Source organism: Pungitius pungitius, chromosome 12, assembly GCF_949316345.1.
Source record: "Pungitius pungitius chromosome 12, fPunPun2.1, whole genome shotgun sequence".
In the NCBI taxonomy this organism is placed as follows: Eukaryota; Metazoa; Chordata; class Actinopteri; order Perciformes; family Gasterosteidae; genus Pungitius; species Pungitius pungitius.
This window is the reverse complement of record NC_084911.1, coordinates 3,806,769-3,822,124: the sequence shown is the minus strand read 5'-3', so window position 1 is coordinate 3,822,124 and position 15,356 is coordinate 3,806,769. Positions and strand designations below refer to the sequence as shown.

At 48.1% G+C, this 15,356-nt stretch overlaps 1 protein-coding gene across 1 annotated transcript in view; it reads left to right on the top strand.

Annotated features, from left to right (window-relative positions):
• The first annotated feature begins 38 nt into the window (after window positions 1-38).
• shank1 (SH3 and multiple ankyrin repeat domains 1) overlaps window positions 39-15,356 on the top strand; it is a 47,357-nt gene continuing 32,039 nt past the window's right edge. Inside the window, exons 1-2 of the mRNA XM_062566155.1 lie at window positions 39-445; window positions 11,072-11,626. Of these exons, the coding sequence (XP_062422139.1) occupies window positions 11,123-11,626 (504 nt within the window). The 5' untranslated portion in view covers window positions 39-445; window positions 11,072-11,122. The remainder of the gene's footprint in view (window positions 446-11,071; window positions 11,627-15,356) is intronic.

The window sequence follows — 15,356 nt, the reverse complement described above, 5'->3', positions numbered from 1 at the left end:
GTAGGAGAGGAAATAACCAACCAGTACGCATGGAAAAGAGGGAGAGTGAGGGACTGTGAGCGAGCCGAAGGGAGGGAGGGGGGAGGGTGAGGATAGCAAGTCAGGGATGGGGGAGATCGCCGAGTGGTTGGAAGTGTTACTACAGAGCTGCTGGAGGACGGGCTGGGAGCCGAAGGATAATGCTCCTCTCCTCGGCGTGCCGGACGCCTCCTGACGCCTCGCGGCGGCGGCGCTCTTCATCCTTGCAGCAGTGACTGTCTTTTCTTCCCCTCCTCCTCTTCGCCACAGCCTTCTTCTTCTTCATCATCAGATTCCCACTCTCTCGCTCACTCCGTATTCCTCTGCAACCGCTGGACTCCCCCCCCCTCCTCCCCTTTTCTACTTCTGTCCCCCCTTTTTCCCCAGAGGACGGATTTCTGTATTTCATCAGGGACTGTAGAAGAAAGTAAGAATGTCTTCTGTCTTTTTCAGCTTACCCTTTCCTCTTCCCTGGTACTTGCATGGTGGATGGAGGGCGGTGCGTGGCAGAGTACAATTTAATGTTTGTAGAGAGATAGTATTGAAGTCAAAAGGGGGAAACCTGTGTGTGTGTGTGTGTGTGTGTGTGTGCAGCACGGGGGTTGAATGTTCAAGTTTACTGCATTGATGTAATACATTAACTGTTCCCTCACATGGCTGTGCCAGCTTTGCATTCACATACACATATACAGCTCTTAATGGATTGGGGAGGCACGGCCACGAGTGCTTTGCTTGTGGAATTCTCCTTGATGCCAGCGGATGAATACTCTCCCCCAGCTTCAGAGATGCTGCAGAAAGGGGGAGAATGCGGGAGGAGGAGGAGGAGAAGGAGGAGGAGGAGAAGGAGGAGGAGGAGGCAGCTATGATGAGGGGCACAGATGTGTAGACGAAGCACGACAAGTCAAGGGGAGGCAGGGAGACGTATGGTGACGGTTCCCCCGGGGGGGGGGGGGGTTCAATTGTGGCGTCAAAACCAATAAACCCGCCCACGTACATTTGTGATGGTCCGGAGAGGCTCGCCGCTCAGCGCTCACATCAAAAGGTTTAACTAGTGCATAAAATCATCCAGTAAATCACACGCTGAGCACCGGGAGAGACTGTAGCGTTAGAAATGGTGTGGAATAATGCACCCGGGAGCAGACGAGGGTTCCGCCATGTGCTAAACAGCGGATTCTTCTGGAGTGGATTTTCTCTCGGGCTGCTGCCTCTGCAACAGGAAAAGGGTCACGGTGAGCTTTGCACCGCTCGTTACCTCTGCACCTGAGTTTAGTGCATTTACAGATGCCTGCAGGGGGGGGGGGGGGGGGCGACGCCGGGTCACTACGCGGGGAACACATAACCACACGCCACACACACACACACACAGAGAGTCCTAGTGACCAGCCCATGCACACGCCAACCATCCCCTGTATGGTTTGTATCGCCTCGGGCGCGTGGAGGCAGAGGACGGCTGAGTGGATGAAACTCTCAACACAAGTTGTCTAACGACGGATGGGGAGCAGCGCACACTCCGCACTGACGTGTAACACTCGACGCGCCCGGTGTGAAACACACGTGACTCGACCTCTGCTCGGAGTGGTGCTCCGAGTTCAAACGCGCTCTTCAAACGCTGCGCGTCAAGCCGTCTCTTGAACGTGATGCGGCAGGCTGTCCTCAGATCAGATTCACGGGCACTTTCCTGTCTCAATTTTTACTGCCTGACTTCTTCGATTTCACACGTTGGGTAGAATCGTGTTTTGGGCCTTTTGGGGTTCAGCGTCTTCTTCGGGAAAATAATTCAAATTTAACCCACGTTGAAGCAAGGAAATGCCATTAATTCCTTGTTGGTTGGAAGGTGTGAGGGAACGACACCCTTTAGTTCCACCGCACACACACACACACACACACACACACACACACACACACACACACACACACACACACACACACACACACACACGCACACACATGACATTTCCACATGTGTAGGTCCCTCTTCGGAAATGAATAGACATAGATCTCATGTAATTCTAAAAGTGGCTTCTCTATCCAACAATCAGCTTCTGTGCCTTTGTAGTTTTTCAGTTGCTCTCCTGTAATATTGTGCAGGGAGGGAAGCTTAACTTCCTTTTTCAATATTTGCCACGCTGCAAAGGGGGGGGGGGTAGATCATAACTCCAGATGAACTCATCTCGCTTGCGTTCTCACTCCTTTCTCTCTCTCTATTTTTCTGCTTCTCCCTCCTCCTTGCCGGCGGTAGACCACTGATCTGGGACAGACAGCCCTCCCCTGTGCTCTGTCCCACTTCAGCGCTGTGCCCTCTCTGCTGCTTCTCCTCGCTTCCCTTCCATTGTCGCTTGGCTCCGTCCACCCAGAGACACCAGAGTGATGGTCCTGTCCCGGGGAGAAAGGCTGCTGGGGTTGGGAGATGGAGGTGGCGTCATTAACGGCACATTAGCGTTACATAGAAAATGAATGCTTGTCTGCCATGAAAATGCTTTTTTTTTTTTAACTAAAAGAAGACGAAGGTTAGGAGCGAGCGAAGCTGTGTTAAAATGGAAGGTCATAACCACTCACAACCCATGGTAGTATGTAGTAGTTTGGTCGTGTATGTCTGTGTATGTGTGTCTGTGTGAGTGTGGGTGCGTGGGTTCCCGTGTGGATGATTTGGTGTATCCCGTTTGGTTTCCCAATGGGATTCACCCCCCTCGCTCCATCTCCCCCCTCCTCCCCCCCCCCCCCCACTCGCACTCACAGCCTTTTCTTTCACACTACATCTGTAGCGCTATGTTCCTCTCCCTCTTCATTCACCCTCCGTCCCGCCGCAGAGCCCCCGTCCAATAGGGAGGATTCATGCATCGTGATTCTACTCTCAGTTCGATTCAGGCCGTTTGCAGCACCGAGTCCCTGAAGTCACCGCTGCATCGCCGCTGTGGCTTCTCTATGTTCAACTGCAGCAGATGAACGGCACCAGCGGAGCAGTGATGATGATCAGAGTGTAGATAGGGGTGTGATTTGTGTGTTTGCACAATTGAAGGCTTCAGCATAAGCATCAGCCCCTGGATCTAACGCTGCATTCAGGTCCCGTGGGAATGACAGTAGAGGTGTGAATTTCTTAATTGAATGCATTGCTCAGCGTTTAGGTGGTAAATACAAGTCGGAAAAGAAGAGATTTAAATATATACAGTTGACAGAAAAGAGTTTATGTCTTTGTGGTGCAATGATTCCTTTGCTACATAAAGTTGAACTCCGATGTGTCAATACAATAATGGCAGATTTTGATTAGTTATGTGAACTATTACTATAGTATCGATCCAAAACATGTGTTTCATTTTTTGATCAAACCAAACAGTAAAATGTGTAAGATGTGCGTGAGCTGATTTCGTCATTTTGGATTAGCAAGTGACTCTCATTTGGAAAGTTCAAATTGATATTCATGAAGATTCTTGCAAATAGAAATGTCTTCAAAACAAACGATCGTAATTTGATTTGAAACACCGGGTTGTGATGATGTGGTGTGAGTAGTCAAAGCTCTCCTAACCCCTGAAATGAAAGCGTGTCAGCACAGTCCAGGAGCTCTGGGGTGTTGTTGAGATTTCACGCCTCTGTTTGCAATCGATTGGTGTCAGGTTTGCTCCTCGTGATTGAAAGGTGTCAAGCAGCGTGTCTTTGTTTGTGTCGTCCCTGTCAGAAAACAGCTGCAGCTGATGGAGAAATGTGGTCTTTCGACTCTACATTTTCCATTATGATTAGCTGCGAGGTTACAACCCCCCCCCCCCCCCCTGACAGCATTACATCTGCATCTCAGTGAAAAAGAGCCTAATTCAATTTGCCTCCTCTGAGCTACAGCCCTCTGCGTCCGTATTGCATTGCAGTCTTTTCCAAACAGTAACTGATCTGTCCTCAAGACGCAATGGGTTATTTTCGGTTTCCAAGCCTATCCCCCCCCCCCCCGGCTCGCCTCCTCCTCTTCCTCCAACAAGGAACTTGCCACGGACAGAAGTGTGCGTGCGTTGGTGCACGCGCCTCAGTAGGCAGCGGTGGGTGTTTTAAAGTTCATGGGAGATGATGAGTCGCTGATGTTCTTCGGGGGGAGCCAGGAGGGGTTTTGGGCTTTCCCCCCCCCCCCCCCCCCCGCTGCATTAATAGTGGAAGCCCAGCTGGCGGTATTTATGCTGGAACGGCGTTGAAGGGGGTGAATGGCGGTGAGATGTATGAGATGCAGCGTCCCCCGGGCATCAGACAGTGTGAGTTCCCACACAGGAAGGCGGTGCTGGATGGGAAATTTGCTGACAGGGAGCAAGGGGGGGGGGGGGGGGGGGCTCCGACAGCGACGTGTGCCACGGACGCACTCTCGTACACATCCACCGTAGCACGCTGGGTTCTTAAATGTAGACCTTTCCAGGCGCGTTGAGCCACAGGAGGAGAATGAGTAGGAGGCGTTTAACTTTCAAATCTATTGATTGGCCCATAGAGCTTAGATTGAAATAGTCAAATAGTGGTTTTCCCCCTCAGAGTTTGGACTTTATGGAGTCTTATTTAATCGGGCAGTCGTGCAGCTCCTCTTTCTTCTTTATCTGTCACTCTGTGGGCCGATAACAAGACGCACGCGGAATTCTTCATTTGAAGGACAAGGAGGTGAAGCTGTGCTTTTGTTGAAGATGGGAGGAGATCTGATTCATCAGTTGCAAAGTGCTTTCCCATGACACCATGTGACTTCTCCCCAAACAGAACAGGGGGGGGGGGTCGAAGTGTGTATCCCTTAGACATCTGCTTGATTTTCTGCTTGAGTCCCTTTGTGCAGGTTTGTCCTTCTGGTGTGTATTAAAGCTTAGATTAAGTAATGCACTCAATCACTCACAAGCTCATGATACTTTATCGTTAGACGTTATCCACTAATTTCCACCCCACAAAGCAGCCAAATGAATGTATATGAGTAAACAGTATCTGAAATATAAGTATTAAGTAGTATGAAATCCAAATACTCTGTTGTACTTACTTTCCACCATATGTCACTTGTTACCTTTATTTATCACAGTCACAATGACATGTGACTGTGAATGCAACTTAAGAGAGCACAAATATGCTGATAAATTGTGCCAGATTTTGACTTTATTGTTAATTCCATCCCCAAGAATTGCACAATGGTAATTATGATAATTGAAAGTCCAGTTTGGGAGAAAGAAGCATTTGAGTGACGTGTCTATTTGGGATAGTGCTTCTGTCTGAGGAAATAGATTTTTCCGCATAAAAGCTTTGAAACGTGAAACCACGGAGCCTGCTGGGGAAAAAAAGCGCTGATTCAGCCGCCGCTGATCCGCAGGAAGCTAAAAAAAAATGTCCCTTTTACTCTGAATCTTTCTGAAACCCCGTCCATCATGTTGGCCCTCTGCTCCCTCCACCTCGTTCTGTTAAACACGAGCGAGCATGAATCACAGCTCTCCTGCTTCAAGGTGTCCCGCACACGCTTTGGTCAACTCCCAGCCGGGTCGCGATCAAAACCCAACGTCGGCCCTGGTTGTCAGGCGCCCGTTTGGCACCACGCAGCCACGGAACAGCATCCACCTTTAATATTTCACAGCCCCTCGTATGTTCAGGCAGTATCCCCTCGAGCAAACCCCCCCCCCCCCCCCTCCTCCCCTCCCATTGTGGCTGATTTATTCATGAGCCCAATAATAGTCCAATCTAATGCGGCCCCAGATACCAGCGAGTGGGCTGCGGCCCTCCGAGTCGGCGGCACGTGGACAAACGGAGGCTCAGAGCGGCTCCGCCGGGGTTCAGTAGCGATGAGGAACACACAATGCAGCTGTTTAATGAGCGCCCGGGCTGTTTGAACGGGATCCGGGCTCTCCGTCTCCTGCGCGCGGTGACGAGGGGCTTTCTGCAAACGCCGCGGCCTCCTGAAAATGCCGTTTGCGCTCACACGAGATGACTTTGTTATGATGTAAATCCGTTGGTTAATCGCGTGCAATGAATTACGAATCAAATTGAAGCTCATTAGCATCCGAGAGGAGAATGCGGAGATTACAAAGCAATGCATACTAATTCTGGGATATCTTGTTCACATGCTATCGCTGCACAAAGGCTTTTCAAAATAAGAGTCATGCTTTGCGTGTGGTTCTGACATTCATCTGCTGTCAAGCTTCAGCAGCTCATCGTAAACAACTCAATCAACTGTTTAATAAGTAGTTAAGCAAATGAGCTACGTCACCAAAGTAGCATTTGGTTACAAATACATTTTACATGTGAGAACAGAGAACAGAGGTTTTAATGAATTCCTTTTTGCTTTTTAGAATCTTTCTTATTTAACTTGCCCGGCTTCAAGCCAATCATTTTCGTGTGTTGCGTGCGGCTTGGTAGCCTGAAGAAGCATCATGTTAAACCACAGGGAAATAGGCTACGAGGTCACTCTTACGCCTCAGGAAGAGCTTGCACGCTCAGTTCTTTCTTGTCTTCATGTGGCTCCACACACCCACTCACATTTTCACTATAATTTAATGTTGACTATATATAGGGAGCCCTGTGGGAATCGGTCTAATTGTTTTTCCCCCCAACATGTCTCCAAATCCTCTTCCTGTACTACAGTAGCGTTTCATTTGATGCTCACCAATCAAAGAAGCAGCGCTGGTTCGATTTCTTTGGGCTCATTGTCAGCACGAAAGCTTTTTGATTTCAATGTGTGTCGGAGAGAGTTTGGCAGCTGGAGTGTTTTGGCCTTTCGTGTACATTACAATGAGCCTTTGAGTCACTTCACAGCTTCAGAGACGAATGTTTGAGTGCACGGAGACCGAGCTTTATGACACATTGTGTTTTTTGAGTCACTCCGTCCACTGTTTTGGTCTAGATGGAGACATTTGGCACAGATATCGATCGTGCCCCATATGAGCCTCCTGAAAAAAAAGTTTAGACATTCACATTCACGGATTCCTAAATGTACAGCTTTAGTGATGGCCTCGTCTTCGGTTCAAAGGTCGTTCAATGACCACGTCCCCGAGCTCCCACCGGTACGTATGATGAGGTCGGTGAGTTTCGGGGACACAAGAAGGCGAGAATATCAGTGACGCTGTCGAGCACCCCGCCCTTTCCTCTCAAGCTCAAACCACGTCCCCGCCCCCCCCGCTGCTGGCGCTCATCCTATTTAAGTAACACAAGGGGATGGTTACATCAGAACATGTGTAGAGCAAAGGCTCCATTCTGGTTTGGGCCGAGCCCTTCTGGGTCCCTGCGGGGTTTCGATTGATTTGCTCTGTGACGTACGGCCCCAACTTGAGCGCTTCGGGGCTTCGGAGGAAGATCGCGTTTTGCTCAATTGACCAGAGGGTCAAAGTTTTAAACCCATTACTAGTCTTCGTCCACCCCCGTCAGGCACAGCTGGAGGTTTGTGTCCGCGTGGGGGGGGCGGCGCGCCGGAGGGCCATTTTGTGTCTCAGATGTCAAACAAGGAGGAAAGAAAATTGTCCGTTCCAGTTTAGCGGCGGCAAAGTGGGGCGATCTGTTCTTTGGAAGTTTCCCAGTGAAATTTCCTGGGGACCGAGACACTGAAAAGATCTATCTTTGTACACTGTCCTACATAGAGGGTGAACCGGAGAGGGAGAGATGGAAATGGGAGCTGTTTGGATGAGATAAAAAAAAAAAAAGAAGAAAAAAAAGGAGCGAGGCAGGGAGGTTAAGAGTCAAGATGCTGGTGCGATATCCGTCTTCGGTTGGCATCACGCAGATAAGATGGACGGAAGCTTAGCAGAACCAGGCCAAGGCTCTACCAAGTCACACCAGAAAGGGACCTCATCACCTTCGGCACCAAACGGCAGGCTCGATTGATGGGCTGAATGATTATTTTGGATTACATTTACACCTGGTTAAATCCATCTTTCCCTTTGCCAAAACACAGATTTGCTAAACATGTCACTTCTTCCAGAGGGGGCTTTCCCATCTTTTCAAACAGATGTTAAATGGCCTCCTCTCGTTCCCCGTGCTTGAATATCTTAACATTTCCCTTCTGACAAGTGTGTTGCCACCTAAATCACCAGCCCACCTGTTACATTTGCTGATTTGAGTGCACATCGGGCACATTTATCGACAGACGAAAGGAACAATGCACACCAGGATGCATCTGATCAGCAAGCGCAAGGTGTCTACAGGGAAGCAAAACACAACAAATTGTGACAACCATGGGAAAACATGTCAACCATGTGATTTATAACGGCCAATAGATGTGACAATCAATCAATTGTCAGATGCTGTAAAAAAGTGGGTGATTGAGATTGAGAAAAACCTTTACATAAACACCGCAGCATTTGAACGCATCATAAGAAGCAAGAATAGCCTTTGGGTCAACGACAAACAGATGGAACAGATTAATACAAAAGCTATCCGATGTCAATCAAATGAATTTATAACAAATGTGCCAGAACAGGGGCCCGCAGTCCAACACAACACTGCGGGTCAAATTCAAAGTTTTTAAAGGGGCCGTATTGCTCAGCACGCATGCTCAGTTTGGGAGACATACGTAATAAAACAGTCACTTAAATACATCTGTCAGAAGCTGTAAATAACTCCATTGTCATGAATCAACAGAAAATGTATTGATGCGATGGGTCTAAAAATGGACAAACAGATGGAGAGGCACAGAGACACATCTCATGGCAGAGATAATATCAGAATGTTTGATAGATCCCGCTAAACCACATTCTGTTTCCGTGGGGTTAGCGCCTCTGATTTTCTCGGGGGAAGTGAGGGCGAAAGTGATAATGATACGACCCGAATCTGAAACAGCCCTCCGAGGGCAAAGTTGCAAACCAGAGATAAAGAGCGTGAGATGATTATTGGCATTAGGAGAACGTCTAATCGCTCCATCGCCCTCTTCATCTTCACAAAGTCACGCGCGCGTGAGCTCCTGCATTCGCTGCGACGGCCTTTAAGGTGTGAGTCATGACTTTTCTCTCAGGTACTAATTATCACTTTCCCTCTCATCATTTTCCCTACCTGTTCGAGATGAACCGCTTGTTTAACAGTACGATTTTTCTTTTAGTATTTTGGGAACTTGATTTCTAGGAGACAGGGCTGCTAATATTCCTCTTTTCCCTCTCTAATCACCCCCCCCCCCCTTACTCCATGTCCTCTCCCCTTCCCTTCTAGCTTCCCTTATCTTTGATTACTCAGCATTATGCAAAAATATAGATTGTTCATTTCATATCTGCGCTGGCACCTCCAGGTTGCTCCTCACTGTCTTTGTGCCCTTGTCTCTTTTGTTCATAATTTCCATTCATAAAGGTGGTTTCCAGCCCTCTTTTCCTCCCCAGTCGTTTATTCCCTCTTTCTAAATATTCTCACAAGCCTCCTTTATTTTTCTATTTTTTCTTCCATTCCTCCAGCTCTCCTCTCAATCTTCAGAAACAGCTTTAAACGGGAGTCCTCGTTAATTTTAATTTACATTCAAGGGAGGCTTTTAAACCTTTTTTTCCGAAGCTTTAGAAATACAATGTAGCTCTAGAAACTCAATAGCATAGAGTTCAGTTCATGCCGTTTTATATTTAAAATACTTTCACAGTGATTCATGTCCTTGGATGTCAAGTCTCCTCTCGGCTTCTTGTCTAGAGGTTGACACGGTGGGATTGTCTGTTAATCGTCTACAGCTTGTCTGCCGTCTCTTTCCTTTTTTCCCGGCTAACAAGCTTTCCAGAAGTCGGAGGCCGAATCGCTGCCAGAGAGCCGGTAATTGTCACACACGGCCCGTGTGCTTGTGTGAGAAGTGGAGAAAAGGAAAAGTCCGAGAGAGGCGTCAGATAAATGATTCCCGACGGTTGCGTCAAAGAGACTTGTAACAATTGGGGCGGTGCTTTTATATTACGAGCAGATAACCATGTGAAAGATAAAAGGCTCCTTTCCACATGCCAGGTCCAGCCTTTCCTTTTCATTCTTCATTTCTCATTCTCCCTTCCTCTTTCTTGCTGAGCTGCACTGCTTTTTTTTATCTCACGAGGACTCTCTGCGTCATTTTGTGTCAAACGCTCGTTTCCCCTTTAACAACGTGGCTCTCAGTCCAAACTCAAGTCACTATTTAAAGCACTCTCATTATTGTTGTACCTGATATCCAAGTAAAAACAAAAAAACAGCAATTTGAGGCAACCTTTTTCTTTCCAGATGTGGCCCATCTGGTCTGAACCGCGTTTCACTTTCTGCCGTTTGGCTCCGTGTGGAGCTGTCCACAGCGAGCCGGTGCTGAAACACACCCAAGCTGGGGCGCAGGTTGCCACCAGGAGCCACCGGGGACAGAGAGTGTTTTGGTGCTCAGTTGGTACTTGAAGGGAGTGACGATCGCCACTCGATACGCCCTGAAGTGACTTCTGGCTTCTCTCGGGGGGGGCGATGGCAGGAATAAGAGCGTGTTTAGCTCTTCACAGGCAGAGCTGTAGTCTGCTACAAGCGTAAGTGTACAACATGCAGCGATGAACGTGTCTCCTGTGGAGTGTCGGACCAATATTTTAGTCTACCGAGGCGGACGGTCGATTCCTCACGCAGCTTTTAATGGATAAATAATAATAACCGAGCAGCTGTGGAACAAGATTTGTGGAAACATTTAAATAGAAAGTACGGTCCTCCAGGGAGCGGTGTGCTTGTGTAAAATTTAAATAAAATTGTGTGGCAAAGTTCAACATTTTGGCCAAAGGTGTCACACAGAGAGCTTTGAAAATGTCTTAATGGGACGAGTGAATGAGTGGTATTTTGTGTTGAGCTGAAGGTCAGGAGGTCGCTCACACAAAACCATTTCATGACTGGGGAGCAAACCTTCTGACAACCAACCCAGTAATTGTTTTAAATTGGGAATTTTCCAGATGAAAAGAAGGACCAGTTGATATAATTATCACGGGTACAACGAGGGACACTTTCAAAAATCAACACGTTTGTCTTTTATATCTACTTTTTAGTTTAAAGCTAATGTTGTAGAAATACCTCTGTAATAAAGTTAGTACACAGCGTGTTGGTTCCCATGGAGACCAGAGTTTCAAACTGTTCAAACTTCCTCTGCAGTTTTACTTTGTCTCATCACGTCTTCTCTCTCCTCGCCACATTGCAGTGTCTCTCTGGGAATGATGGCGTTGCCGCGAGTGCCGCCCTCTCTGTCGCCATGACGATGCCGTTCAGCCCCCTGTCCAGCGACGAGGAGCAACTGAGGATGCTGGGAAGTCGGCATCTCTACCCAGGGGCAGAGGAGGAGGAGGAGGAGGAAGAGGAGGAGGAGGAAATGGACGAAGATGAGGGTGATGTTGACCAGGAGGAGGAGGAGAACGGCGAGCTGGACGGGGAAGAGGAAGATGAGGAGGAGGAGGAGGTGGTCGAGGAAGTCAGGCGGGGCGGCCTGTCGCGTGTGGGCAGGGGGGAGGGACACAGGCAGCCAGGTAAACCGGCCGGAAGACCCCCCGGGGACAGACAGATCCGTTCCGGAAACCCCGGACACGCCACCAACCCCTACTCGTCCAATCCCGCACCCGCGCACCAACCGCCGGCCAATCACGTACAGCAGCAGCCGCAGAGGAGGTCGAAGGAGCGCAACACCGGCGCCACGTCATCAGAGGACGCTCACGTCGCCATGATGGTGTTTCGCATCGGCATCCCGGACATCAAGCAAACAGTCAGTGCTTTCTCACACACACACACACACACACACACACAAACACACATACCCTGAAGATCTCAGGGGCCTCGGGCATGACCCTGCACACCATGATGATTGGGTGAGTGGGGCCCATCGTCTCGTGACCTGATCGAGTGGTCAGTCAATTTAAACTCTCAGAGGTCATGTCCCGTTTTTACACCGATTAGATTGTCCTTCCTTGTCCCTCCACCTGTCTCCTGTCTCACTGCATCGCAAGCAAAGAAAGATCTGAGCGGGCGAGGGGAGACGTTTCAAGGTGACCCCCCTCCAGAGAGAAAGGGACGGAGAGACAGAACCAGGTCGTACGAGCATTCCCAGGGAGAACATGCAGGCGATGCTTCGATTGTAAAAACATCACAAGAAGGATTTAGAGAGCAGGGAAGTTGAGCTTCTAAACGGTGCAATAAAGCCCCTTATTGTTGTTGTTGGTGTGGCATTTCCCGCCGCTACGCCCTCATTTCCTCCATCTCCCCCGCGCTTTTCTGACGAGTGACCCGTTGAAGTGAATCATCTCGGTCGTCGCTGCAATTCTAAGGATGAGGAAGCTGCCTTTGTGTTTGACAAACAGCAGGCCGTTTGGTTTCCTCCTCCGTCTTCTTTCTCTTTTCCATCAAGCCAGCCGGGCCTCCGTGATGTGTCGGCTTTATACCATCAGCCAAAAAAAAAAACCAAACTGCTAATTAGTGGAATGCATCTGTGGGGGCCTGTTTGTGTGCGTGTCTTTGATATTTACCATCCAGTGCACTATAAAAGCCTCGCTCGACGCTTCTTCCTCCCTCTTGCTGCCGTGTGATTTATTATTGATCTGCGCATGGGTCTTTTCAGCAGTGTGTGTGTGTTTGTTTGTGTGTGTGTGTGTGTGTGTGTGTCCACGTGTGCTTGATTCAGTACTTTCAAAAACCGCCCATGAATGATGTAACTTTCCCTATTTATTCTAACAAATCGGCATTAATGTTTACTTGTAAGAATATGGATAAATGGCCTCCGATGAGAACGCTCAGTCAAGCTAGGGGTAAAAAAACTCAGATACTGGACAACGGTCACATGAAGACACGGAGGGAGACGGGATGGGGCAGAAAGAGGCAGCGTAGATAGAAGCACGAAGACGAGGACAGCGATGAAGGATCAACGGAGGCAGAGAGAAGCTGATCAAAGTAGACGGATGCAGGATCAAGGCCATTTAAACGACACGACTGTAGATGGGGAAAAGACGGAGTTTATTAAACGGAAGCCGCCTGAAAAAAATAAAGGTGTAAGAAATTAAATCCTCACGAACCGGAGTGGCCAGTGAAGAAATTGTTGGGTTGCTGATTGATATTGACCTTTAAGGCTGAAGCACTATTTTATGCCAATTACCTGTATCCTTTAATTAAATATCCCTTAAAATGGTTAATATTCCACGTTCTGTGTACTCCAAATGATTCCAAATTTCTTCAAGAAATCCACCTTACAGAAAAGTGTGATCCACACAGTTCCACCACTATTACACATATTCTGGACTGATCTTACACATTGAATCTTCAATCGTCACATTTGCATTGCACATTTATTTTGTCAAAAAAATCCAGCCACTCTTGGTCTACTCCTGCCGCTTCAAATCTTTTAACAAAATAAAAACCAAATTCTGAAATGAAGAACAAGTTCAAGAATCTTGTTCTTGTGTACATTATACACGTATTATTGATCAATAAGTTTAATCAGATGAGTGAGACTTTTGTCATTTGTCATTCCAACTCTACAGCATGTTCAGTACGGTGTGTTTGAGCCCTTTTAGCTTCTTTTGAAAAAAGAAGAATGCATAAATTGACATACAAAAGCACTGAAACATGACTGTAACGACCTCAACACACCTCTGACCCTCTGACATTTGACCTTTTCTCACTTCCTGTCCCCCATTCTCATCCTGCACATTGACAACAAAAACCCTCGGATCTTCTTTTCTTCTTTTTCCCACTGATTCATCTCATGTCCCAGTCCTCCTCCTTCACTCACTGGTGGTGGGTAATATCGTGTTACACTCCCAGTACATTAGGTTTGTTCTACATGTCAGCTAATTCAGCCTCAATAAAATCTAATTGCTCGTTAATTGTGTGGTAATGAGACCAGGGAGTGACTCTACAACGCAAATGCGATAGTTGTGAAGTGAGGGGGGGAGGATTTTGTGCGACGTACAATGAGTGACTCAAACAAACACTGTGAAATCGGCCTCATGTTTACGCTTTGGCAGAATATTTAGCAGTACGGCTCGATGTCAGGTCTCATTTGATGGAGCTTCATTACAGAATCACCATCGCCACCTTTCATTAAAATGAAATGTAATATATGCTATTTTCGCATGTAATGTTTAGGTCTGTAAACCGCATCCATCGGATTAGCACAATGCAACTTGTAGTTTCTGTGAGAAAAATATTACACACGTTTTTAATCTTTTGCAGGAAATGTGAAAACGGCATGAATCTTTTCATCTTTTCATGCTATCAACTGATCAGCCAATCAAGGATTAACACACACACATCGGGCAGATTGAGCAGCTCTGCTTTCGGCATTCATAAAAAAAAAAAAAAAAAAAAAAAGCGTTTTGTTGTGTTAGGTGAGCGTTAGTTACGCTCCCCTGAGACGCTTCCACGGAGCCCCCAGAGGGGAAACATCTGGTCTCGGAGGGTCTTCCCCCTCGCTGCGTTGAAGCTCCCTGAGCAGATCTGTACGAGCCTGCATGGCGGTGGGGATGGAGCTGCCTGTTCATCGCCACATGGAGCCACGGGCGTCTGGGCCCGTGTGGAAAGCATCCAGGGGCTTAGTAAGTTTTGTTTTTAGTAGGTCAGGCTGTAATGCGGCTGGTCGGGTATCTCCTCAAGCCCGAAGATGGGGGGGGAAAGATGCGGATGAAAGATAAACTGCACGGTTGACGTTCTGTCCCATTTTATCTCCTGGAGGTCAGGGAACGTGCACTTAGAATTCGATCGCTCAGTGCAGCTGAATATTTTACCTGCTCTGAGTTGTGTTAGTGGATCCGCCCACAAAACATAAGGAAACTGGTCCATTAATTCGGCGACAGTCTGATATCTGGATCACAAAGACCCGAAATGTTCCTCTCACGGCGGGACGTCGATGTCAGTTTAGTTTGAGGTTCATTAAACTGTCAAACCGCTGCGTGTGTGCACTCGAGTCGGCGTTCGCATTAAACAGCGCCAAACAAATTATGTTCGGCAAACTCCGAAGGGCAAGCAGCGGCCTCTCGGGCAGTATTTGGCTCTCACAAACTGTTTGGAAACACACACACACACACACGCACGCACGCACACATCAGGGCCGACATAAGACAGGTGAACTTCTCAGACTGCAACGCGGTGTCCAGCTGTGAAGAGGTCGCATGTCGGTGAAATGGTGACATAGCCGACGTGTGTGTTTGTGAGTGTGTCTGTCAGTGGAGGAGATGTGTGTGTGTGTGTGTGGGGGGGGGGGGGTTATTATTTCCCCATAGATCTCATTAAAGGCTTCTAGTCCCCCTGCACTTTGCCTGCAGGAGAAGACCAGAGGGAGGCAGAGAGAGGGAGGGAAGGAGGAGTCAGAATAAGACAGAGACAGGGAAGATGGACGGAGCGAGTGGGCGTGTGTGAGTGGGAAAGTGTGATCACAGCTTCGGGAGACGAGACAGAATTTTGGTCTACATGATAAAAAAAAAAAAAAAAAAACCCACAAGAGAAAC